Source organism: Oncorhynchus gorbuscha, linkage group LG05 (assembly GCF_021184085.1).
Source record: "Oncorhynchus gorbuscha isolate QuinsamMale2020 ecotype Even-year linkage group LG05, OgorEven_v1.0, whole genome shotgun sequence".
Lineage (NCBI taxonomy): Eukaryota > Metazoa > Chordata > Actinopteri > Salmoniformes > Salmonidae > Oncorhynchus > Oncorhynchus gorbuscha.
This window is the reverse complement of record NC_060177.1, coordinates 59,668,901-59,695,472: the sequence shown is the minus strand read 5'-3', so window position 1 is coordinate 59,695,472 and position 26,572 is coordinate 59,668,901. Positions and strand designations below refer to the sequence as shown.

The 26,572-nt window shown below is 44.7% G+C and overlaps 1 protein-coding gene across 1 annotated transcript; it reads left to right on the top strand.

The window, feature by feature from the left end:
* The first annotated feature begins 726 nt into the window (after positions 1-726).
* On the top strand, positions 727-26,572 carry LOC124036199 (uncharacterized protein KIAA1671-like). Its single transcript, XM_046350459.1, has 9 exons — positions 727-1,664; positions 4,290-4,415; positions 16,254-16,369; positions 20,549-20,714; positions 20,812-20,983; positions 25,580-25,719; positions 25,853-26,001; positions 26,147-26,236; positions 26,430-26,572. Exons 1-8 carry the CDS (start codon positions 909-911, stop codon positions 26,220-26,222), a joined length of 1,701 nt encoding a protein of 566 aa, XP_046206415.1. The 5' UTR covers positions 727-908; the 3' UTR covers positions 26,223-26,236; positions 26,430-26,572.

The window sequence follows — 26,572 nt, the reverse complement described above, 5'->3', positions numbered from 1 at the left end:
GAAAGGAGTTTGAGAGGGAGAAACAGAGACAGCTGGAAATTGAGAGACAGAAACAGTTAGAATATGCTAGAAAGAGAGAGATGGAGAAGCAGAGAGAGTTAGAAAGGGAGAGACAAAATGAGTTGGAAAAGGAGACACGGAGAGAGTTGGAAAGACTGTGTGAGCTGGAGAGGGAGAAAGAGTTTAAAAGGGAGAGGCAGCGACAGTTCGACTTAGAGAGACAGAAGAAGTTGGAGAGACAGATGGTTGAAGAGTTGGAGGAAATAAAAGAAATGGAGACAAGGCAACTGTTTAGGTTTGAAAAGCAGAAGCAGGCTGAGAGAGAGAGACAACAGCTTCTGGAGCTTGAAGAGCAGATACTGAGAGAGAAGATGGAGAGAGAGGAGCAGGAGAAGATGGGACAACAAGCAATACAACAGGAGGTAGACCAGGAGAGACAGAGGGAGCTGGAGCGGGAGAGACAGAGGGAGCTGGAGCGGGAGAGACAGAGGGAGCTGGAGCGGGAGAGACAGAGGGAGCTGGAGCGGGAGAGACAGAGGGAGCTGGAGCGGGAGAGACAGAGGGAGCTGGAGCGGGAGAGACAGAGGGAGCTGGAGCGGGAGAGACAGAGGGAGCTGGAGCGGGAGAGACAGAGGGAGCTGGAGCGGGAGAGACAGAGGGAGCTGGAGCGGGAGAGACAGGGGGAGCTGGAGCGGGAGAGACAGGGGGAGCTGGAGCGGGAGAGGGAGCTGGAGCGGGAGAGGGAGCTGGAGAGACAGGGGGAGCTGGAGCGGGAGAGACAGAGGGAGCTGGAGCGGGAGAGTGTAGAAGAATTGGAGATAATAAAGGAGCTGGAGAGAAGACAACTGCTTGAGAAACAGAATGAGACAGCGAGACAACAGCTTCAAAAGCAGAGACTGAGGGAGAAGATGGAGAAAGAGGAGCAGGAAAATATGAGACAGGTAGCTAGACAACAGGAGGCAGAGAGACAGAGAATCCTGGAGAGACAGAGGAGAGAGAGCCTGGAGAGGGGTGTGCTGGACTCCTTACCTCTCAGACCTAAAGTGCTGGATCTAGACTCTGTGTCTCTGGGTGACCTGCTCTCCAGAGGCAGTCCCCACTCCCCTGGTGCCCGATGGAAGCATCCATCTCCCCGGGGAGAGGACCACTACAGGCCTGGCATCCTGGACATAGACTCATTCAGGTCCCAGACCCAGACGCAGCCCTCGCCCACTAGAGAGGTGTTCCCTATTGCTGGCATCAAGGGCTCAGACCCAGGTAGTGGGGTGAGATCCCACACTCCAGAGAGGGAAGTTAGCCGTAGGGTGGGTGCAATGGGGAGACCCAGCCCAGTGTGGGCCCCCTCTCAGCAGGAGCTGGGGGAGCAAAGGCTAGGATTCAATGAGGAATCGGTGGATAGGCCCATGGCTGGACCAGAACCACCCAGGAAGCCTGCCAATAAACCCAGCCTGGAGCAGCTCCTCCACAGGCAGTTGGACAGGGCCACGGCCCCCATTCTGGTCCCAGAGAGACGCTGGTCTGGTATGCCCAGTGAAGCATCCTTCCCCAGGAGAGAGCCCCACAGCCCTAGGTCCCCCATGGAGCAGACCTGGTTCCCGCAGGACTCAGGGCCCCAGGGGCACAGGGTAGAGGCCAGAGGACAGAGGAGATCTCAGGGCTCCCAGGTAAGAAAAGTATCTTATAGAGAGACCTAGGCTATGTGAGTGAATGGCATCTACAGAGCACAACATTCAGTGAATTCAACCAGTAATAATGGCCAATTAAAAAAGGACCATTGCTTACTTACTCCTTTTTAAAATTTGTATTGTTTTACTGCATTAGGAGAATATCATACTCAGACCTTTCGGCTTTTGCCTTCTGAGTGTAGCTTAAAATCTTTTCAATCAGGAACAACTTTTGCTTCTAACCAGGTTAGTCATCTGCCAATCTCGTTTACCTGTTTCAGGGCTCTCCAACCCAGTTCCTGGAAAGCTTCCCTCCTGTAGGTTTTCATTCGAACCCTGTTCCTGGAAAGCTACCCTCCTGTAGGTTTTCATTCAAACTCTGTTCCTGGAAAGCTACCCTCCTGTAGGTTTTCATTCAAACTCTGTTCCTGGAAAGACACCCTCCTGTAGGTTTTCGCTCTAACCCCGGTTGTAACTAACCAGATTCAGCTTATCAACCAGCTAATTATTGGAATCAGTAGCTCTCCAGGAACAGGGTTGGAGAGACAATCTACAGTATGGTAGCTCTCCAGGAACAGGGTTGGAGTGACAATCTACAGTACGGTAGCTCTCCAGGAACAGGGTTGGAGTGACAATCTACAGTATGGTAGCTCTCCAGGAACAGGGTTGGAGAGACAATCTACAGTATGGTAGCTCTCCAGGAACAGGGTTGGAGAGACAATCTACAGTACGGTAGCTCTCCAGGAACAGGGTTGGAGAGACAATCTACAGTACGGTAGCTCTCCAGGAACAGGGTTGGAGAGACAATCTACAGTACGGTAGCTCTCCAGGAACAGGGTTGGAGAGACAATCTACAGTACGGTAGCTCTCCAGGAACAGGGTTGGAGAGACAATCTACAGTACGGTAGCTCTCCAGGAACAGGGTTGGAGAGACAATCTACAGTACGGTAGCTCTCCAGGAACAGGGTTGGAGAGACAATCTACAGGAACGGTAGCTCTCCAGGAACAGGGTTGGAGAGACAATCTACAGTACGGTAGCTCTCCAGGAACAGGGTTGGAGAGACAATCTACAGTACGGTAGCTCTCCAGGAACAGGGTTGGAGAGACAATCTACAGTACGGTAGCTCTCCAGGAACAGGGTTGGAGAGACAATCTACAGTATGGTAACTCTCCAGGAACAGGGTTGGAGAGCGCTGACCTGTATACATGTTACAATCACAAAGAAAGTACAGAATTGTAAGATATGTGAGCGGGCGCAGAAGGCAGTTGGGAGTGTCAGGCGTGAACCGTTTAGTAATCAATTACCTTTAGGTGTACTTTATGAGTTAGCCCCACATATTTATGAACAGCTTGGTGTCTTTTGTGGCAAGCTGTCTCGTAAATTGTTATAAGGTATACCCAAGTAAGCGGAAACCTAAGGCAATTAAGTTGATTCTTTAATGGTTCATGATTAAAAAATTGATTCTTTAATGGTCCCTGATACTTTTGGCCATGTAGTGTGTGTGTGACTTTCAACATGGCACCGTTATAGGATGCCACCTTTCCAACAAGTCAGTTTGTTAAATTTCTGTCCTGGTAGAGCTGCCCTGGTCAACTGTAAGTCCTGTTATTGTGAAGTGGGAACATCTAGAAGCAACAATGGCTCATCCGTGAAGTGGTAGGTCACACAAGCTCACAGAACAGGTCCGGCGAGTGCTGAAGCGTGTAGCGCGTAAAAATCATCTGTCCTCGGTTGCAACACTGCCAAATTCCAAACTACCTCTGGAAGCAATATCAGCACAATAACTGTTCCCGCGGGAGCTTCATGAAATGGGTTTTCATGGCCGAGCAGCTGCACACAAGCTTAAGCTCGGCATGCGCAATGCCAAGGTCTGTTGAAGGGGTGTAAAGCTTGCCGCCATTGGACTCTGGAGCAGTGGAAACCTGTTCTCTGGAGTGATGAATCACACTTCAGTCGCTGGCAGTCCGATGGAAGAAACTGGGTTTGGCGGATGCTAGGACAATGCTACCTGCCCCAATGCATAGTGCCAACTGTAAAGTTTGGTGGAATATAGATAGTTGTCGGGCTGCTATTCATGGTTCAGGCTAGGCCCCTTAGTTCCAGTGAAGGGGAATCTCAACGCTATGGCATACAATGACATTCTAGACAATTATGTGGCAACACTTTGGGTAAGGCCCTTTCCTGTTTCAGCATGACAATGCCCCTGTGCACAAAGTGCGGTCCATGCAGAAATGGTTTGTCAGGATTGGTGTGGAAGAACTTGACTGGCCTGCGCAGAGCCCTGACCTCAACCCCATCGAACAACTTTGTGATGAATTGGAACTCCGACTGCAAGCCAGGCCTAATCGGCCAACATCAGTGCCTGACCTTGTGGCTGAATCGAAGCAAGTCCCTTCAGCAAGGTTCCAACAAATAAATAGTTGAAAGCCTTTCCAGCAGACTAGATTCTAAGATTTAAACCTGCACACTGAAGGCAAAAGCCGAAACATCTGTGTGTGTTGTTCTCCTAATGCACTAAAATAATCTTTGTGCAGACCCATCTCCCTTTTTACCTATGTGAATATAACCAGAACAAGGGCTTTCGTGTAAACATTCCATTTAATTCTACTATCCCTGTGTCTTAGGAGCTGAACCGGATGAGGTCCCGCAGTGTGTCCCGTCGATCGGCCCCGTCTGAGAGTGCTGTGGAGGGGAGCCTGTCCAGGATGAGGAGCAGGAGTGCACATAGAGAGAGGGACCGACAGAGCTGGGTGAGTCATGATGCTCTGTTTCCATGCACACGGGTATAAACACACACAATCCCCACATTTCTGACTCAAAGCTGGATGAGTTTCAGAAATTAGCTTCTGCTACAGTGATATTACACTGCTTCAACATGGTAGCGATTGGAGCCCCCTCGGTTCTATGTTTAATCAATGTTTCCTTTCGAGCTGATTCTCACAGAAGGCCCCAGTTATTTGGAAAAAAGTAAGCTTGTATATAACTTCAGTTGCTGGGTTTGTTGGTTGGTTGTGTGTGTGTTTTGTTACAGTAGGGTGGAGTAGGAATGCAGTTATTTCACTGGGAGAGTTGAGTGCTATGTGGAGCACTGGGAGTAATGAGTTGATGAGTAATGTGAAAGGCATGGTCTCACTCATCTCCACCCTCTTTCACCTCACATAGCAGAGAAATTGAGGCCAGATATGTTCTCAGGTCTGTAATTCAGGATTGTCATTAGCTAATACATGCATGTACTGCTCACTTTGACAGCATCCTGTTCGCATAGCTGAAGGAATGCTATGCTGTGAAATTGGCTGTAGTGATATTGATATTACTTTTATTTAAAGCTACAATATTTAACTTTGCGTGACCCACAAAATTCACATAAAAATGCGAGTTATAGATCTGTCATTCTCATTGAAAGCAAGTCTAAGAAGCGGTAGATGTGTTCTATGTGCGCTATTTCTATGCGTCACATTTTAAGTTGGGTTTTTCCGTCTTTAACTTTCGGTTTTGTACACAAGCTTCAAATAGCTGAAAATACAATATTTTTGCTTATGGAAAATATATTTTACAGTGGTGTAGATGGTACAATGATTCTCTACACTTTACTTGCTTGTTTTGTCACATAAACTGAAATTAGGCAAACTATTAGAATTTTAGCAACCAGAAAATGGTGGAGCGACTTCTGCGTAGTGCATCTTTAAAAGGATCGGACCCTTTTTTTCTTCTCAATTTTCACCTAAAATGACATATACCCAACTCTAACTTCCTGTAGCTCAGGACCTAAAGCAAGGATATGGATATTCTTGATACCATTTGAAGGGAAACACTTTGAAGTTTGTGGAAATGTGAAATGAATGTAGCAGAATAACAAATTAGATCTGATAATACAAAGAAGAAAAAAACATGTTTTTTATGCAAGAGAAAGGCCAATATATGACTTAGATTTGACAATTTAGATTTGACACTAGATGGCAGCAGTGTATATACAAAGTTTTAGACTGATTCAATAAACCATTGCATTTCTGTTCAAAATGTTGTATCAAGACTGCCCAAATGTGCCTAATTGGTTTATTAATACATTTTCAAGTTCATAACTGTGCACTCTCCTCAAACAATAGCATGGTATTATTTCACTGTAATAAATACTGTAAATTGGACAGGGCAGTTAAATCATTTTTAATCTAAGCTTTCTGCCCATATCAGATATGTCTGTGTCCTGGGAAATGTTCTTGTTACTTACAACCTCATGCTAATCACACTAGCCTACATTAGCTAAACCGTCCCGCTGGGGTGGGGACACTGGTCCTGTAGAGCTTTTAAGCACCTGTCTACATATCAGCCTGTGCTACAAAGGATTCCATCCAGAAACAAAACAAGTTTATATCAGCCCAAGTGTAAATGGCTGAAAGGGAAATGTTTATAAGCATACCAATATATTCATTAGATCAGAAGAAAATGAATGGGGGAACAAATTCAGCTTTGATTTGATAAGGCACAGCTGCCATCCCAGTGTTACTCCATGATGAGTTTTTGTGTGTGTTTCTGTCACCACCTGCTGGTCTGTGGTTGTTGTGTAATACAATATGTTGAGAGCCCGAGTGGTGCAATTACCACAGGGTTTCCTTGAGCCGGTAATAGCCGGCGTTTGGCCGTTTTTTGTATTATGATTTTTTATTAAAAGAAATGCCATTTGCAAAATAATTATTTTTAGCCTCTTTATTGATGGCAATATCAGCGGATGTAAGTACATATGACTGGTCATGATTAATGGTCTATAGGTTCATTTGCATAATTTAGTGGAATTAAATTGGGGCGTGTGTACAGTATATTCGTTATGTATCTTATTTATCACACACATACAGAGCCTTTAAGCGGAAAATCTGTCAGACAGCGTGAACTGCTGCTACAGCATCTCAAACAGCAAATACATAGACGACGGAAGGCAGGCCTCATCAGCACATTACACAGCACTTTACAATGAGCTGGAGGCATTATGCATTTTGAAAACACACTTAATTGTTTAAAACCTTAACGTTTTACTATATATTATGAGGCATGTCTTACCTTGCTTTAAAGTAGCCCAGTCAAAATCTATTATGTTATACAAGCTTTCTTTGGTTGCTCAGTAGCCAGAGGCACAATCCTAGTCATATTACTAAGCAACCCGTGCTAGTTGTTGCATATTAGATCTCCCTTCTTTCTAACAGATATTTTCATCTCTGTCACATGAAACCGTTCGCATGTGGTGTGCTTTTGACAACAGTGTTTTCTAGCTAATTGCATTATATTGTGTGGATTGTTGCGCTTATAATGTGAAGAAATAATAGTTTGAACATTTTAAGCTAAACATTCTGATCTGGTTCATTTTGCTTTTTAATTATTATTTTCTTTTTAATGTAGCCTACTGGTTCTATGAATTTGGGATGCAATGTCCACAACTGTCCCAGATTCTGTTTGGAATTGAGTATTTCTTTCTTAACAAGCTGACCAATAGAATAGGTACATTTCTCTATTATGGGGGATAGTGGATTGCCATTGGCTACTGATTTAGCTGTTTGTTACTCTTCTTGTTGGCGGAGGGAAAGTAAATATGGACAGTTATTCTAACATCTTCAAAGTGCACATCAGAATTCGGTAAGAAGGACCGCACATCGTTGCATCCTCGACTTGCATGTTCTGTGAAGACATTTACATTTGATTTCTGTCATTCTGAGCACCGTAGGTGCACGCCCTAATTAGGTTATACACCCAATCAATGTACATGGGTCTAGAAAATTTCTCAAATGTCCAGTAAATTAAAATGTTGCCAGTCAAATGTCAGACGCCACATTTCCTCAATGGAAACCTTGGGATTCTAGTGTTTAATTGTGTAGACCAACTGGAGACGCCAGTGTGAAATACCTGGTCTAGACTGAATTACTGACACAAGTTGTGGGAAAAGGTGTAGGTGTTTTATATCATTTCAGTTTAGAGGAACAAGGGGATTCATTAAAGATGGGAAATTGCTTTTCTATCAGCACGTGTTAATGATTTGCTGTTGTGATTAGTGTTTTTCTGTATTAGTATGGAGGTTAGGCCTGGTATGAAAGTGCACTATGGGAAATGTGTCTTATCTCTCATGAGATCACACTGGTATGATCACATCATTACTAATGCCATGGTTAGAGAGGGCAGAGGAAGTGAAGAGGGGTAAAGACAGACAGATGGTCGCCGGGCTCAGAGACATGGTGTACTACATGAGGCTGTCCTGCTGTCTGAGGCTTCTACACTGGCTGTGGGTAAGTGATGGGAGATTGTTAATCAGAGCAAGGAAGCAAGTAGGGCTATGAATTGCCAAGGACCGACCTCACAATACGATATTATCATGATACTTAGGTGCCGATATATGTCATTTGATGTTCCAAATATATTTCTCACTAAGTCTGCAGCAGAGGGACAAGAGACGGCATGAGAAAGGGAGTTTATCAGTCATGGAAATAAAAGTGGTGAAAACATGTTGGCTCATTGTTTAAAAAGATGCTGGAGAACAAGCTATAACAGCGTTTTGGCACAGGTAGTGTCGACCAGCTAGCAAAAAAAAACAATGATAATTGGAGTCCAAGTATCAATATTAAAATAATAATTGCAATATGTAAGTGTATTGATCCCCCATTACTAGAAGCAAGGGAGAGGACAGACTAAAAGAGGCCTTCGTGTAGCTAGGAATGTGTGGCTACTGGCTATTATATGTCTGAACAAAGCACGTTATATTAGCCCTATATATGCTTTGTCACGGTGGCTGGTTGTGCAAGTGTGACTTCATCATTTAAAAAAAACTGGGTGATGCATATTTGAGTCATATTTTTTGCTGGACAATTATTAGCATTTTCGTTCCTGCTGTAAAAACGTTTTCTCCGTAGTCAGTTGGTGTTGATGAAACTTGAGTCTTTGTTTTTTGTGGAGAGAACTGTGATTTTTCTAGCTATAGAATGGTTCAAGGAGGGAGACAGTTTTTTTTGGTAGCTTTAGATCAATGTTCCTCAGAACTATTCTCCAGATGCCCACCAGAGGGCACAGTTTGAGGTGCCACGGTTGTCTTGCAGAGTATATCTTACATAGGCTTAACTCAGAGAGATGACTCCGGTAGGTACGATGGAGTTCTGAAAGGGGAAAGGAGAGGCTCTGATCTGACATGCAGTTGCATGAGTCAGGGAGCAAACTCTCTGACACGCTGTCATGATTCCTCTCTTGAACCATGAGCTCACTGTGCTGCGGACAGACTGGCTGACAGCCACAGTCTCAGCTCTCACACACAGCCACACCTGTCTCATCCCCTCTCTCTCTCTGACTCTCGCTCTCTCTCAGACATGCATTCTCTATCTATTTAAAGGTATAGGCTAAACAACATAAACATCCACTCATGAACTTGAACTCTTAGTTCCTATCACACACACGTTCCCCATCCCTCCTGTCTTCCCACCCCTTCCGCCCTGTGCCGAGTGCTGACTATGCCTGTGAGAATTCTCTCTCGCACTGCAAGCAGAAACGGGCAAGAGAAACAGAGCACTGCAGAACATATATCACCCTCCTGCACTGCAAATCCAGGCCCTCCCTCTCTCCACTCCTCCCTCTGTCCACTCCTCCCTCCCTCTCTCCACTCCTCCCTCCCTTTCTGCCTCCTCTCTCCCCTCCCTCACTTAGTTCACAAAGGTTTCTCCTTGAGCGTGAGTCCTGCAGCGCTGGGGACTAGGAGCAAGAGACTGACGCATTTGTTCTCCACCTGCCCGTACCTGCAGGGGAAGAGGAACCAGAGGGTGCTGGTCTCGTTTTGTCTCTTACAGATTCAACATTAGCGTCACAATCTCCTCTCCTGTTTGTGCTTCTATACCCACGGCTCTGCTGTTGGTGTGCTGGGTACTCAGCGGGAATAGGAATGAGTACAGCTCTCCCTCAGTCTGCCTGACACCAGCTGTTCTCTTCTGGACTGTAGTTTTCCTGTAAAGTTTTCCACCAGGAAGACGACAGCAGCGTGGATACCATGGGAGAGGTAGATTCATGGATTGTCTTCCTCTGTGATTCCATACGTGTCAGAGCGACGGCTTCAGGATCCCGCTGTCAAGTTTGACGTATGAGGGGTATGTGTGTGAGATTTTGTAGTTGCTACTAAGGGTGACCATCAGTATGTGGCTGGGAAGAACCTGTTTGCAGAAGATGCAGTAGTAGATCTGCTGTGACCGGAGTCTCTACCAGCTGGGGAACTGTAGAACAGCTTTTCTATACCATTTTGGGTTCCCTGCTACATAGTCTTGCCCTTCTGTATAACTGTGTATGGAAATAGGCATCTCACAGAACAGACAGCTTAAATAGAATTCACCTTAGCCTGAGATTCTAGGGCCATTTCTGCAGATGATGGACTGAAATGGAGCCATGACGGCACCAGTGGGACTCGACAGCACAGAGGCTCACTGAGAAGCACCGAGGGACAGTGACGCTGGACTGCGAGTCTGTAGCCGGAGCCAAGTGCTGCATGTTTTTGGAGACACTAGGCTGTCTGACTGGCTGTGCCATCTCTTCCAAACAGCCCAGCTACTGCAACATTAACCTAGCTACGCACCTCCGCAGTATCCAGGACACCAGCTCTGAACCTGGACATCTATCTGGCTCAAGGACTCTCCCTTGACCATATTAACACACTGGACTGCTACTGGACCTCCGCCTGACTGAGTGTTCTGTCCAGACTTCATTCTGCAACATTGGTCCTTTAGTGATCTGATCTAAACTGAGATGGAGTACCTGGGGGACAAGTTGTCGGTGGCCCAGTCCCAGGTGTCTGGGTGGATGGGGAATGTACGCCGCTCCCTGCAGGGGGCGCTGAGCGTGGTGTCCAGTGCGGTGGAACGTGGGGGCAGGGGGGGCCGAGGACAGCCCTGGTGGCTTCAAGAGGGCCAACTCGTTACGTTCTCTGGCCTCTCGCAGCCGGGACTCTTTCCGCCGGTTCTCTCTGCGCAGCCAGCAGCGCCTGTCCCTACGCAGGCGTCCTGGGAGCAGCACCCCCAACACCCCCACCGCAGTAAGACACACTTTGTTTACACCCCTAACCCCCCCCCCAATCAATCCCTCTCACCACCAAATGGTCTCCCGTCAGTCACTACACATTCCAAGCACCTCAAACTTGTCAAGGCCTTCTCTATTTGTGTGTTTTGTGTCTGTGTCTATTTGTGTTGCCATGTGATCTCTCTCTCTGATCCTGATAGTTCCTGAATGTTCTGCTTTTTTTCGCTGCTCAGTGCTCATCCCCCTCTGCGCCTCAACTGCTTGTCTCTCTCCTCCTCTGATACCATCTTTGACATAACACTAACCTTAGTCTGTATGTCTGCACCATAGCTACCTCTCCAGCAGTGTCATAGCTTAGGTCATAGTTTACTGTGGGCTGGAGTTGGGTTTCTCCCTGACCCTCACTCCTAAACTATGGTCTGTTTTTGCCCTTTACACTCGTGAGAATTGGCCTGGATGGGGCTACATTTAAATGTTTCTTACAGAAGAAATATGATAATCATATGCATAAACATGGTATCAATTGAAAGGGAACAGTTTTGAGATTATGGGGCAATTATTAGACCAAAGTTCAGGACACAATAGTTCACCTGATATGAGACTGATTCCAAACATTACACTGTTGATTTTATGCATTTGACATTTAATGTACTTTTCGCCTCGTTTGTTGAAAATGAAATCTGAAAATACTCTGGACACATTCAGTAACATGATATTTTCCTGGAAAATATGGGGTAGGTGCAACATAAGACAACATAATAACACTGGTTTGACTGAGAGGACTAACTCCTGTCTCCAAAGTGTGCACAGTTCCTAAGTCACTTCCATGTACTTTGATGACTCAAAGAAGAGTCTTCAACTAGAAAGGTGTTTTTAGAGCTCTCCTAGCTGTGGCGTTGAGGAACTAGAGCGAACACACTTGTAGTTGTTTTATTTGGAACACAACCCTGCATCCCCGGCCTCACACAATTACTGTTTTTTTTACACAATCCAAAAACTGACCATTATGAATTGCCATTTGGGTCAGGTGGGCATCATTTCTAAGTTTATTGCCAACATGACTGGCTAAGTTATAAAATACAATCTTACAGTGTAAGTCTTTCACAAGGCAGTTCAGAGAAGCAGATAGTCATTTTGGTGATCATAGAATGGAGTCATGAGTGCATTCAGATGAGTGGTCCACAGCTCATTTTCTACACAATAGAGAAACATAGAAACACATTCTGTTCTGAACAACTCAGGGTATGACGCCATGTCATCTTGTAACTGTACATCAGAGATCATAAACGTTAACACTGTATATGACATGAGTGTTATTACATGGGAATGTAAAGTGCACATTTGGACTCACAGGGGTTTGACTTGCTTGTATGACATCAAAGTGGTATTTATTATAATCCTCAACATCTCGTCTTTCAAAATACATTGATTTCTCATCATTTACAACATTTTCTGTTGTATTTGGCGCATGTGACAAATAAAATGTGATTTGAACTTGGCACGGTGCTCACATTCAGATTGGCTGTCACTCAGGAGCCCGCTAAGGTACTGCATCGCAGTGCTAGAGGCATCACTACAGACTCTGGTTTGATTCCGGTCTGTATCACAACCGGCCGTGATTGGGAGTCGCATAGGGCGGCGCACAATTGGCCCAGTGTTGTCCGGGTTACGGTTTGGCCGGGTTAGGCAGTCATTGTAAATAAGAATTTGTTCTTAAGCCTAGTTAAATAAAGTTTAAATAAAAAAAGTTGTGATACAGTTTGATTGCATTTTATGTAAGATTTACAGATTAGGCCTAGCTTGTTTGTGTCACTGAACAGGAGAATCAGTGTGTGCTGCCTGTGAGGAGAGGTTGTGCTGAATGGTCAGAGCACTGAGGCCAGTGAGATGTGGAGAGAAAGAACCAGGGGGGTGGAGGTGGGGTTGCTGGGATGGATGGTGCATTTGCACAATTAAGGGCTGCAGTACTGCTGGGTCCCGTTTGGCCCAGTTGGTAGAGCATGGCGCTTGTGGGTTCTATGCACTCAATACTGGAAGTCGCTCTGGATAAGAACATCTGCTAAAAATGACATAAAAAATGTATTTAAAAAAAGCTGTCCCCCCCCCTCCTCTACAGCATCTAATGCCCAGAAAGTCCACACACCTGTACCCTCACATCCTAATCAGTTGCAACGCATAAACGAAACCCCACAGACACGGCAGCCCTTTACTGATTCACTCTCTCTGTCTGGTACGTGTGTCCTTTTTAGCTGGAGCCTGTGTAGTTGTCCGTACAGTACCGGAGAGTCAGCTGGTGGCTCATCCAGATACCTCTAATAGGCCCTGGTCTCCCTCAGGCTGACCTGAACCCACCACCTCTCCGTCTGGACCCAGCCCTCCAACCTGCAGCCTGTATCAGCCAGGCCTGGTCTTAAAGGGATACTTTGGGATTTTAGAAAAGAAAGAGTCAGATGAACTCGTGGCTACCATTTTTTGTGTCTCTTTGTCATGTATGAAGTAAGTTAGGGGTCGTTTTGCCAGCCAATGCTACAGATAGCATAATGACTGGAAGACCATGGTAATGCCTGTTAGCAATTGCGCTAACGCTTGTTAGCAACTTCTTTCAACTGCACACAGAGACATAAAAATGGTATCCACAAGTTCATCTGACTCTGGGGAAGTAGATTAAGGGCCTCTTTGCCAAAATCCCAAAGTATCCCTATAAAAGTTCTTAAACCAAGTCATTCAGGTTTTACTAACATTCTGTTGTGCTCTGTATTCTCAGCATTGCACTTATGTAATAATGACCTAACTAAATACCCTAAACATGTCCTTTTCAGTTCTCTATCAGAGGTCAGTGTTTTGGTAGCTCTGTAAAATGTGACTGGAGTGCTGCTCTGTTGTTGACAGGGGATTAGTGCTCATGGGATCTGTAGTCATGTTAGGATAGCTGCAGAGGGTCGTCATTGACCAGTCTGTCAATGATGAGTGTGTTAACTGTTCAACATTCCTACCCAGAGGGGTTGGAGCAGGAGAGTGGGGCTGGTGTGATGTGTGTTCTGTTGTGTTCGTGTTGGGTTCATTGTACCTGCACTAACTAACCGGCCTGCTCTGTTGTCTGCTTCCAGGCAGCATGACCATATGTTAAATGTGTCGGAGCTGCACAGCACTTCCTCATTCATAGAGAATTGTGAATGGCCATTATACGTGACAGAGATGAACTGTTCTTTTCCAGTTTGCATTAAGGAACTAGATTCATAACATGTCCAACTCACTAGGCCTTCAGTTTTAGTTTACCAGGTTGGTCTCATTGAGATTAAAAATCTTTATTTTATTAGAGACCTGGCCAAATTACCAGAACATAAAGTTTCATACAAAGGCACATTTACAACATAAAACACTACAGTTTAAAAACATGAATTTACACATTGACCAGACAAGATGCTTTGGAGAGGTTTGGTGTATTTAGGGGTCAAAACATTGAAAGCCACCCCACTTCATTGTCCACCATAGTTTTTACCCAGTTTTTAAAGTCAATTTCATGTCCTTTTGTAGCTCGTTCCAAAGCACAGTCAGCAAAATAGTCAAGTGAGCTTAGGTGAAATGTTTTGTCTGCTGGACAAAATGTGCTAGATTCTATTTTCAGCACATCAACCCAAAGTTGTTATTTTGGATTAAATTAAGAGAGTGGGTGTTATAATTAACTAGCCTACATTTACATGATTGATGAAAGGTCTCTCAGGTCATGTTGATGTCTGTGATGGTTTAATCGTGGCAGGCTGTTATTATTCAGAGCTGTGTCTGTTTGGTCTAACTTTCCAAGGTGCTGCAAATTCTTTAGCCACATGTCAGATTGACTGACAATCTCCCTTAGTGGTCAGCCCTTTCTCTCCTTCCATTCATCCGCTCATTGTTCTGTCGTTTCCCTTGACGCACCCTTCCTGTCCACAGGGGGGGCGCGCGCAAGGGCTCATGTTAAGGAAAAGTCTGCTTCACTACCATTCCGATTCAAAATCACAGCCAGAAAGAAACCTATTTACCAGATAAGGTGCCTGGCAGGCCTGCTCTGTCCCTGTATCCAGTAGATTGTTGATAGCAGAGCCGACACCATCACATTGTCAATACTGAAGGGCTTTCAGCAGCACTAGTAGTCAGCCAGTCCATGCTATTTCTTAACCCTCTCAGTCTTGCTGCTATTGTTTGGTTGACAGGTAACAGGGTAGCCTCGGGAGTGGCAAACACTAAGTGAGGGTGTGTTTGGGTGTGTTCATCCACGTAGACTGTGGATATGGTAGGTGTTCACGGAATTTAGATTACAGGAGATTTTCTTATTGAATGGTACATGCTTAGTCCTGTGCATTAGCTGTGTTCACAGACCCTTAGGGCTGAAATTCATTATATTATAAAGGGGTTTTATGAAGTGTGACTGTTTTTTTTTTTTTTTTTTACATAAATAATTCCTGCCTCAGACAAGACATGACAAGGTCTCTACTTTGTTGCTATTGTTACTCCTCTTTTTCTCAATAAAGGCCTCGAGTCGATAAAGGTAGCTGTGCTGGGGCACTGAACCAACCTGGTCTGTTTGAAAGGCTAAGCATGTATCTGGATTAACCTGCCTGTTTGTCATGTGACCAGCATGTTCAAACCCATGGTTGGAACTGGAACTCTAATACTTGTTTAACAGCTAAAGACAGATTTGGCCCTGAGAGATCACGGTGTGGATTTTAAAACCAGCCTATGCTGTGATGTGGAGAGGACTCCTATTTAGGGCTGTTAAACCTGAAGAGGAGGAAGTACACTGCTTTCTCAGATGGAGGGATTTTCTCACTGTTCACCCTGGCCTTCTTTCTTCCTGTCAGGAAAGGCATTGATGATGAATGACATCCTGTACTGTTGGTCTGTTTCTCTTGCTCGCTATTTCTCTCCATTTCTCCCTCTCTCTCTCTGGCCCTCGCGCTCACTACCGTGCAGTAACAAGAAACGAAACACCTATTACATTTCCTTCCATCATTCTCTATAGACAGCCTATTGTGTTGTGGTGCAACAGTGCATCTGTATAAACACGATGCAATGGAAGTCAATAGAGATCATGTAAGTTCAGCGAGATTTCTCTGCTTGTGCGTGAGTGCGTGCTCTCACAGTCTTGAATGCATACACAGGAGGAGTGAGTGGTATTAGGACAGTGTGCCCTCTGTAGCATCCTCATTAAAAGAGACACGGTTCAGTAGATAGCAAACGCACAGTGGCTCACCAGTCTCTGTCCCTGTCGCTATGAGCTCATCCCATTACCTCTCATTATCCTGCTCACCCACTGTAGGTCTGGCCATAGCCACACAATACATGGTTATCAGGACCAGCACCTCACTCACCGACACAGCTGGCCAATTGTCTGCTACTGGAGGCTGGGTGGGGCTTCAACCAAGATCCAATAAGAAGCCTTGATATTTTTATTCTGTCCTGCAGAGATGAATCCAGTTGTGTCATTTTGGAATCTGTTTTCTCTGACCTTCTAGTGATATTCCAATGGTACATACACTTCTACTCCTTTTTGACTGACTTGTCATTTTCTCCCTGTCCAATCTCTCTTTCAGGAGCAGTTGAAGCAGAGTGTGGATGGTGAGGAAGAGGGGCGTGACATCGACACACTGGTCCACGAGGCAGACAGCCAGTATGGGACCTGGGAGACGGGACTGCGCACTGACGATAGGTGAATACACACACACATGGCTGCTGTGGCCTGGGCCAACACTTGTGGAACATGGTCTGCTCCTGTTTTTGGTTACTAATATGCGGATCCTCATTCCTCAATATGATTACTAATTTCCCCTGAGGCTGTACCCTGGTATCAGGACATCCCGACATTGCTGGTTCTGAATGCCTCTCAAATTGTGCCGATTCATTTCTCACTCTAAATATACAATACTCGTTTGAGCTTGAAATTGAACACTGCCTGGATCGATAAGTAGTATCGAATGGGTGCACTCTATCATGTGTTCCGCCGGCGCAGCATTGACCTTTTCGACAAAGTCACTGAGTCATGTTATATCCAGCCTTCTAAATAGGGCAAAGTGGATAGTTAGCCCCAGGAACTGATTCTCTGCTGTCCTACCATTATGGCTAATGATAGTAATCTCAACATAAATCAAATAACATTTTATTTGTCACATGCTTCGTAAACAACCGGTATAGACTAACAGTGAAATGCTGACTTCCGGGCCCTTCCTAACAATGCAGAGAGAAAAAAAGGCAAATAGAAAAATAATAACACTAGGAATAAATACACAATGAGTAATGATAACTTGGCCATATACACGGGGTACCAGTACAGAGTGGATGTGCAGGGGTACGAGGTTAATGAGGTAGATATGTACATGTAGGTAGGGATAAAGTGACTAGGCAACAGGATAGATAAAACAGTAGCAGCAGTGTATGTAATGAGTTAAAAGAGCAAAAGGCTCAATGTAGATAGTCCGGTTAGCTGTTGGTTGACTATTTAGCAGTCTTATGGCTTGGGGATAAAAGAGGTTTAGAGTCCTGTTGGTTCCATACCTGCTGCATCGGAACCACTTTCCGTGCGGTAGCAGAAGGACAGTCAATAACTTCGGTGGCTGGAGACTTTGACAATTTTTAGAGCCTTCGTCTGACACCACCTGGTATAGAGGTCCTGGATGGCAGAGAGCTCGGCCCCAGTGATGTACTGGGCAGTACGCTCTACCGTCTGTAGTGCCTTCAGATGCCAAGCGATGATGCAGCCAGTCAAGAAGCTCTCATTGCTGCAACTGTAGAACTTTGAGGATCTGAGGGCCCATGCCAATTCTTTTCAGGCTCCTGAGGGGAGGATGGCGTTGTCGTGCCCTCTTCACAACTGTGTTAGTGTGTGTGGCTCATGATAGGTGCTTAGTGACGTGGACACAGAGAAACTTGAAGTTCTCGACCTTCCCCACTGCAGTCCCGTCGATGCGTGCTCGGCCCTCTGTTTCCTGTCGTCAACAATCAGTTCCTTTGTCTTGCTAACGTTAAGGAAGAGTTTGTTGTCTTGGCACCACACTACCACGTCACTGACCTCTTCACTCCTATAGGCTTTCTCGTTATCAGGCCAACCACAGTTGTTGTCAGCAAACATAATAGTGGTGTTGAAGTCGTGCGTGGCCACGCAGTCGTGGGGAACAAGGAGTACAGTAGGGGACTAGGCACGCACCCCTGAGGGGCCCTCTTGTTGAGGGTCAGCGTGTTGGATGTGTGGCCCGTCAGAAAGTCCAGGATCCAGTTGCAGAGGGAGGTGTTCAGTTCTAGGTTCCTGAGCTTAATGATGAGCTTGGAGGGCACTAAGGTATTGAACACTGAGCTTTAGTCAATGTACAGCAATCTCATGTAGGTGTTCCTCTTGTCCAGGTGGGAGAGGGCAGTGTGGAGTGCAATAGAGATTGTGTCATCTGTTGGTGCGATATGTGAATTGGACTGGGTCCAGGGTGTCTGGGATGATGGTGTTGATGTGATCCATGACCAGCTTTTCAAAGCATTTCATGGCTACAGATGTGAGCGCTATGGGGCAAAAGTAATTTAGATAGTCCATGTGCCCAAGAACATGAAGGTAACCAATGGTGGTCTGTTTGAAACATGTAGGTATTACAGACTGGGTCAGGGAGAGGTTGAAAACTAGCTAGCTGGTCAGCGCAAGCTCTCACTATGTGTCCTGGTAATCCGTCTGGCCCCGCGGCCTTGTGAATGTAAACCTGTTTAAAGGTATTACTCACATTGGCTACGGAGAGCTAGATCACAAATTCATCCGGAACAGGTGGTGCTCTCATGCATGGTTCAGTCTTGCTTTCCTCAAAGCGATAATAAATTTAGCTTGTCTGGTAGGCTCATGTCACTGGGCAACTCGCGGCTAGGTTTCCCTTTGTAATCCGTGATAGTTTGCAAGCCCTGCCACGTCCAACAAGTGTCAAACGGTATAGTAGGATTTGATCTTAGTCCTTTATTGACGTTTTGACTGTTTGGTGGCTCAGGGGGTTCGTAGCGTGATTTCTTATTAGTGTCCCGTGGCACCTCTAGCAATTAGCTCAGTGCAGATGTTGCCTGTAATCCATGGCTTCTGGTTGGGATATGTACCTACGATCACTGTGGGGACAACGTCAGTGATGCACTTATTAATAAACCCGGTGACCTGAGGTATCAGCTATTATGCTGCAAGGATTCTCTTAGAATGGCGGGGATCTATGTATTTCAGAACTACACTGTACGTTCCATGTGTGGAACCTAACCTCTTGGTTTAAACTGAGCTTTTTTGTTTAATTTCTGTTTGTAAGTTTGTTTTAAAAGGTATGTATTGAGAGACTCAATGATGGTGATGGTGTGAGAGAAGCACTGAGCGGGAAGAGGAAAATGGTGTACGTATGTATGGGTGTGTGTGCGTGCGCGTATGTATGCGTATGTGTGTGTATATGCATGGGTATATGTGTGTGTGTGTATATATATATGCACGTAGATATGTGTAAGTGGGTGCTGTTTTTCTTGTTTTTGTTCTGAGTGCATTGTCTCTGTTGTTGTATCTCTTAATATGGGTGAAAATTGTGAAATTCCAATAAAAATACTGTTACAAAAAAAAAAACGGTGACTGATGTGGTAAACTCCTCAATGTTATCAAATTAATCTCAGAACATATTCCAGTGTTTGTTAGCGAAACAGTCCTGTAGTTTAGCATTCACTTCATTGGACCACTTCCATATTGAGCGTGTTACTGGTACTTCCTGTTTTTTGGTTTTGCTTGTAAGCAGGAATCAGGAGGATAGAGTTATGGTCAGATTTGCCAGAAGGAGGGTGAGGAAGATGCGTTTCTGTGTGTGGAGTAAAGGTGATCTAGATTTTTTTGAATTTTTTTTTATTGACTAGTTGCACAGCTGTTAAATATTATGTAACACAGATTTCAGTTTCCCTGCATTAAAGTCAACGGCCATTAGGAACGCTGCCTCTGGATGTTAATTTTCTTATTTGCTTATGGCGGTGCGGTGTACAGCTCGTTGAGTGCCGTCTTAGTGCCAGCGTCGGTTTGTGGTGGTAAATAGACAGCTACGAAAAAGATGGATGAAAACTCTCTTGGTAAATAGTGTATCATAATGTATACTAACTCCGGTGAGCAAAACCTCAAGACTTCCTTAACATTAGAGATTGTGCACCAGCTGTTGCATATAACACCCACAAGCTTCTCTTTCAATTCTCAGGCACAGTTACTGATGTTGAAATAAACAGATACTATGGTATCTATAGGTACTAACTGTACAGATACAATAGCATCCCAGGCCTCCTGACACTGTGTGGTCAAGGAGCAGTAGCTCACTGAAACCTGCTTTACTTTACTCCAGCTCTCAATATAGCCTGAGTCTGTCTCGCTCAGCAGGCTGGCGTACCACTGACCTCCTGTGGCCAGGAGAAGGTATCACAGCAACAAACTCCACCCAGGTTGAAAATCTGGAAAATGTTTTGTAGAAATGAATGGATACTGTAAGAGTTTCAGATAAGATACGATATACGTGACTATTAAAAGGCAGTGGGTCATTGTCATATGAATCCAACTCTCTGGATGTAATAATCACCAAATAGTATGGTCATGTACAGTATTGTGACTCAGCAGTGTTTGCTACCTTCAATCTGAAATGAGGAGCTTGTGGTCAAGTGGAGCAGGAGTCTGCCCGGTCATCCATTGTGTCTTCCAGGACATCTTCTGAAATCTGATGCCCCTGCCTACAGTAAACCTAGACAGGAGAATATGACTCAGCCACACCAAGCTAGTAGACACTGTCACGTTGTTCTCTCAGTGGCATTGGCTGCATATAAAGACTTTAAGGAAGGTAGCCTAAAGTACTAGTCATGTCTGTCCTTCCTGTAGCCTGACTCCTGCCACGCCCACCTCAGACAGCAACCTCAGCCAGTCGCCTAGGAAACCCATTCCGCCCCACACACCACGGGAACATGCCACACACAGCGACCTGGACACTCCAGATGGCTTCTCCCCCTCGGTCCAGCCCGAGATGCAACTACTCCCCTTCCCTGAGGTAAGACTGACACCAACCTTTTGAAATGACGTATCAGTGTAACAGTCAATTTGCTTCTCGTGTGTCTGTGTGTTTATCTGTTTCTCCCTCTCTCCAGGCCTCCACCATCCTGCTGGACTCCAGTGCTCTGCGCTCCAGGGTGCAGCTGAGTAAGATGCGGGGGCCACGTTCGCGCCCCTCCAGGGTGGCTCGTCAGACTGCTGCTATGTCTGTACACCCTGAGGGACAGACCTCGCTCACTGAGGACTGGCGCTCCCGAGACTCAACAGGTCAGGCTAGGACTCTGTTCTCATGTAGACACTCTGTCATATCTCCAGGGCATAAAATGAACACCCGCCACCCACCAAATGATGGTAGATTTTGGTATACGCGGTAGGAATGTCTATTTTACCAGCCACGTTGGTTTCATATCTGCTAATCGCACAAAGGAATGTGAATCCTATATCCCACCTTCCGCAGCCACACTGCCTGTTTTTTTGGCTATTTACATTTTTGTTTTTTTGTTTGTTCTTCGATGTTTGTTAGTCAGATTCAAAATCTTAGACACACGTGACACCACTTATGTGGCCATGTTACCACGGTAACCTCCTGCCCTTAAAGGGGCAGCTGAACATTTGCCTCGTGGTGAAATTTCTGTTCAAAGGCTCGGGTCACAAACAACGAAAAGAAATTGAGCAATATCTCACATTACTTCTTACTAATACAGTCCTTGTTTTAGAAACATTACAAAGCATGGTCATTTTTATGTAATTATGGCAAACAAAAATATTTGGGCTCATGGCTCCACATTAACGCTTAAAAAAAGAAAGAAAAATGCCCGACAAGAAGAATATAGATTCGACTCGTCCGAAACGTTCACAATTCACAATATCATACAGAAAGGCCGACATTGGAATAAAATTCAAATCTATTTTTCATGTACATCAATAAAGGCCTAAGTGCTACAGCCTCATGTCCAAACTGATGCTGACATGAGGGAGGTGCCAAACTTTAATGAGACTTTTAATGACATAAATATAGGCTAAACGCCAGTCATGTTTGACACCTATAATGGAGGATAATTAACATGAACATCTAAAGGGCTGTTGACCCCATGCACGGTTTATTTAGATCAAATGATCACAAGACGGGAGAGTGAAAGACCTGTTGATCACCGCACATCACCCACCTTGAGGCTGAGTGGAGACGGTCAGCATTTTGAAACTATTTAACCATAAATCATTCAGGTTTTAAACAATTAAGTTTATGTAATTTTATTAAGCATGTCTTGCCTTGTTTCAAAGTAGCCTAGCCAAAATATGACCATAGGAATGTTGAGGGAGTTATTTTATTAACACTCAATATGACATTGAAACCAGATTATTTTTTTCATGTTCCATTGGTTCAAATCAACTTTATTTCATTGTCCTGCAGCCAAAGGCAAAATCCTAGTCATATTAGCATCCATGCTAGTTGATACATTTTTAGATCTCTCCTCTTATATTTCTAACAGATATTTTCATCTCTGTCATATGAAACTGCTAATGTGTGCGTTGCACTTTTGAGAATGGTGTTTTCCCGTTAATTGCATTTGATAACATTTTGGCATAGCCTCCAGCTATGTGCGCACTTTTGAGCTTTTAATATGAAGACGTACAACTTTTTAAGCTAAAACGGTCTGATCTGTTGCATCAGCTTTTTTAATGGGCAGTGGTTGTATGAATTTTGGATCTATCGTCCCAGAACTGTCCCAGAGTCTTGTTTTAAACCCGGAGACTAGTTTTTGGACCCGTTCCGAAATGGACCTGGGGCTTTCCCACCCAGACCCGATATGCATAAATAAAAAATGATAATATAGAGCGAGAACCATGTCCAAGGACAACTAGACACGTTCCGTATAGACCTGGTCGGACCCAGACCGGGTCCAATCCGAGTGAGGGAAGCAGTAGAAAAGTCATCTTTTTTTAAAGCTACTTTATTAACCGGAGCTGATACAGCACGAGAGGAGGGAGAGAGATGCCTCTCTAGCATGCGGGGGAGGGGCCATACTGTGAACAAGTGACATGAGGAGGGAGGGCGAGAGATAAAAATCAACCAAGCCAACTCACGCTGTAGTAGACTAATAGCTGCCACAGCTAGATTATTAATCATCAAATATGATTACAGAGTACCTGTCTTGGACTGCATCAAACCGGAACCAGAAGCTAGCTAACGTTAGCTAGCTAGGCTAATTAACGCTGCCGTGCATGTGCTTTCTCATTCTACAGTTACAAACAGGGGAGCCGCCATGGCTTTTGGGCCCCATGAAAAGATATCACATTGGGCCACACCAACCCTGCGTAATTGCTGTAACCATACACCTCCAGAACCCAATGGACCCAGTCAAAGCTTTAAATAACTCTATCTTTGCAGGCTTGCAACTCTCTTTTAGTCCAATATTTACTGTACGGTATTTACTGACAGTGAGCTGTGAAAATATAACACTGTGCATTCAACATTCTGTGGAATTCACTATTTGATGCAAGACTGATACCCTCTATAAGAAATGTGCTAAAGGCCATCTTTTTACAGTCTAAACGTAATGTTAATGTTCTTGAATGGAAAATTCTCTTAACATTAATGAATAACTGAAAATAAATATACATTAACTCTTCAATTAAAATAAATTAACATAACAAACAAAATAATAAAATCAGCAGCAGATTTTTGAACTAAGTATTACATACCAACTAGAAAATAAGCAGCTGTAAAAGGAAAGGTCAAGAGGTCACAAAATCAATAGGTTTCTTCCACTTGGTCTTGATTGTGCACAAGACATTTTATGGCAATCCAGCCATTATTTTGAGATATATCTTGTTCTCAATCTGTTCTCAGTCATTTAACAGCCATTTAACAGCATGGCAAGACTGCAAAGACTGTCCTGGGACATAGTGGAGCTCAATTTCGTTTTTTTTCAATCAGTTTTAGCTTACTGAAAGCTCTCTCGCCACCAGAAACAGTCACAAGCCGTGTGCAAAATATATGTAAAGCAACTCACACTTCTCCAAAAATGCTTTGCAGCTGCATCTTACAAATTGCATTCAGGAGACCAAGAGGGGAGGGGACACGTTAGGGGAAAGTGGCAGCATATACAGTGTTCAGGTGTCTTACTTCATGATGAAACTCCGGTGTCAGATCTCTGGAATACTTCATGATCAGTGGTTGGCACACAGAAGGGACTTTATCCTCACTAATCTGCCCAACTTTCAGAACAGCAGAAAATGATTCTACAATTATTGCAGTGTTCTGGAACCTAATGTCCAAGTCACTTATGATGTTGTCGAAAACAGTAAAAAACACTGTTCTGAAACACTGTTGCTGCACTGTCCTGAGCTGTCTCCTCTTGAGAGATCTCCATGGAATCTCTTCCTTTTCCTCTGGCGGCTGTGTTCCTTGCTAAATTGAGTTGCAACATCCATTTGTCAGTATTGCCTCAGACAGGAGAGACTCCCATCCATCTCTAAGAGCCGGGCATCTCTTCCTTTAAGGCTCTGATATTGGCTGCCTCTGTGTCAACTGAGCTTTTTCCTGACTGGAGAATCGCATTCCTGTCCTCAATGCATTGCAGTACCTGCAATTATGCCAACTGACATGTCATTCAACACAATGCTGCTCACCTCCTTCTACAGTTGAGAGAAGGGCTGGTTCAGGGGGGTGGGGATGGGGAGACAAGGCTGCTGAGCCTGAAGCTGCATCTGTTGGGCCTGGCACCAAGCAGGGGGAGGGACAGGGACAACTGATTTAGAATGAATAGCTTGCTAAAAGTTTGCCTGCATTGATTAAATGTCAACTAAGAGAGGAGCGAAATGTAAACCCTGAATTCTCTGAGAAGATATTAAGATATTAAGTAACTAATGTTAGGGGAGCAAAATTAGCCTATTTCACGATGGACTAAGCTAACAGGTTCATTTCCACCTCTCACGGACTACACCCACCTTCCTTTGTGAAACATTGGGTGACATGTGAAACAATGTCTCCCTTTCTTTTCTCTCTCCTGTATTTTCTTTCTTTTAGTTTTTTGGAAGCCAGATTTTTCTTTAGGAAGCTGAGACATGATGCTCCACCGGCACTCCTCACTCACAGTTCACTGCGAGCAAGTACCGTTCGCGCCTGGTTTGGGGTCAGGACCGAACCATTTCATGGAAATAGACAAGTCATTTAAAATTATACATATCCGTGACAATCAGATCCGACCCAGACCCATATTCTATATAATTCTGGATCCGGACCGGGTCTCGGGTATTCGGATACAGGTGGTTCCTTGAAGACCTCTACCATAGACACCTTTTTTATCCTCAAAGGGACAACGGGACACTCTTAATTTTGAGCCCTGAATGGAATTATTTTAAGAGACATAAAAACTATTTGGTTGTAATTGTAAAGTTTCAATATTTTATAGGCTATGAAGGGTGGCTCACCACCTCCCAGGAGAGCCTTAAAGGGGCTGTGTTGTATTTTGAGACAGGCTTGAATATGCAGAGTGTAGCCTACATTTTTGTTTGATTCTCCATGGTAAAAAATATGTATTTTATTTTGTAAAGTGGTTTCTTGCATCATACTATTATGTAAAAATGGTGTTGCATACCTTTTTTGCCCGAAGGACAAGTGGTTAGAAAAGTTCATTTCAAGCCCTGTGGCTGCTAAGAAATCTGAGTGGGTAGTAGATTTTACTCTTTCTGGTGTACCAAAAATAACATTTTAGGTTTATCTCTTTTCAGTACCTTTCTCCTGCACACTTTTTGAATGGATTGAGTCGACCAGTTAGACTGGAGATGTTCTTAGATGGTAAACTCCTATTCGTTATGATTGTGAAATGATATACTGAGAGAGTGTGTTGTCCTCTACAGAGGACCACATTGAGTTTTCCAAGCAGGAGGACTCAGACTCTGAGGAGCAGGAGAGGGGAGTAGACCCCCGCTCTGCTGCTGCCTCCTCCCAGCCCCAGAGAGTCGCCCTCTTTCCTGGGATGGACCCCTCCGCTCTCAAGGTGAGCCTCCCCAAGAGTAACAGATGTTTACTGGAAGGCAAATAGTTGATGTAATGTAATGTTGTCACTTATTCTGCTGTGAATAATTGGCCTTTGATATGTTCTCTTGCTGGTTTCTCCCTCTGTTTGGCAGGCCCAGCTCAAGAAGAGAGGAGACTCTGAAAATCAGACAGATGGAGCCGGAGCCGCCCCATCTCCATCTCAGCTGTCACGATCTCCTAAATCCCCCTTCCTGCCCCGGGTGTCCCGTGTGCTGCCCCCCTCTGGAGGGAAAGAAAATGGGTAAGATGGTGACCCTGTCTCTTCCCTCTGTTCAGCCTGGATCTAATAACCCAAACCAGGGATTGTTGAGATAGTCAGTCAGACCAGAAGTGTGTACCATTTGTAATGATTGTGCCTACTTTTGTCTGTCTGTGTGTCGTCTTAGGGAGGAGGCCTCACCACAGTGGCTGAGAGAACTGAAGTCTAAGAAGCGCTCGAGTCAGTATGAAAATGACAGCTAAGTGTGAATGAGCAGGTAAGCTCTTCTCACAAATGTTCCTCACATGGTGGATCATTCTGATCTACTTTCATAGGGTACTTGTGCCCTAGGCAATAGACATTTTTCCACATTTTCAGAATTATTCAATAATATTAAAGTGTGTCTGTTTTGCAAATAAATATCCCTGAAATGCTCATGGTTTGTTTCCGTTTGCATCCTCCCTGTGTAGGTTGCCTTAACTGAATAATTTGGTGGAGAATTGGAGACAGAAGCCTTAACCTTTGACCCTGAGAAGATGGAAACTCTGCTGCTGACATTGTAATTTGTTATCGGTTTGTTAATTTTATCTGTTCTCTTCCTGCCCGGGTCATA

Excerpts from the sequence above, each read along its gene's own strand:
- LOC124036199 (XM_046350459.1), top strand. The coding sequence starts at position 909 with ATGGAGAAAGAGGAGCAGGAAAATATGAGACAGGTAGCTAGACAACAG. Across the intron at positions 1,665-4,289 it reads GGAGATCTCAGGGCTCCCAG|GAGCTGAACCGGATGAGGTC; the intron begins GTAAGAAAAGTA and ends CCTGTGTCTTAG. Across the intron at positions 20,984-25,579 it reads GCGCTCCCGAGACTCAACAG|AGGACCACATTGAGTTTTCC; the intron begins GTCAGGCTAGGA and ends TGTCCTCTACAG.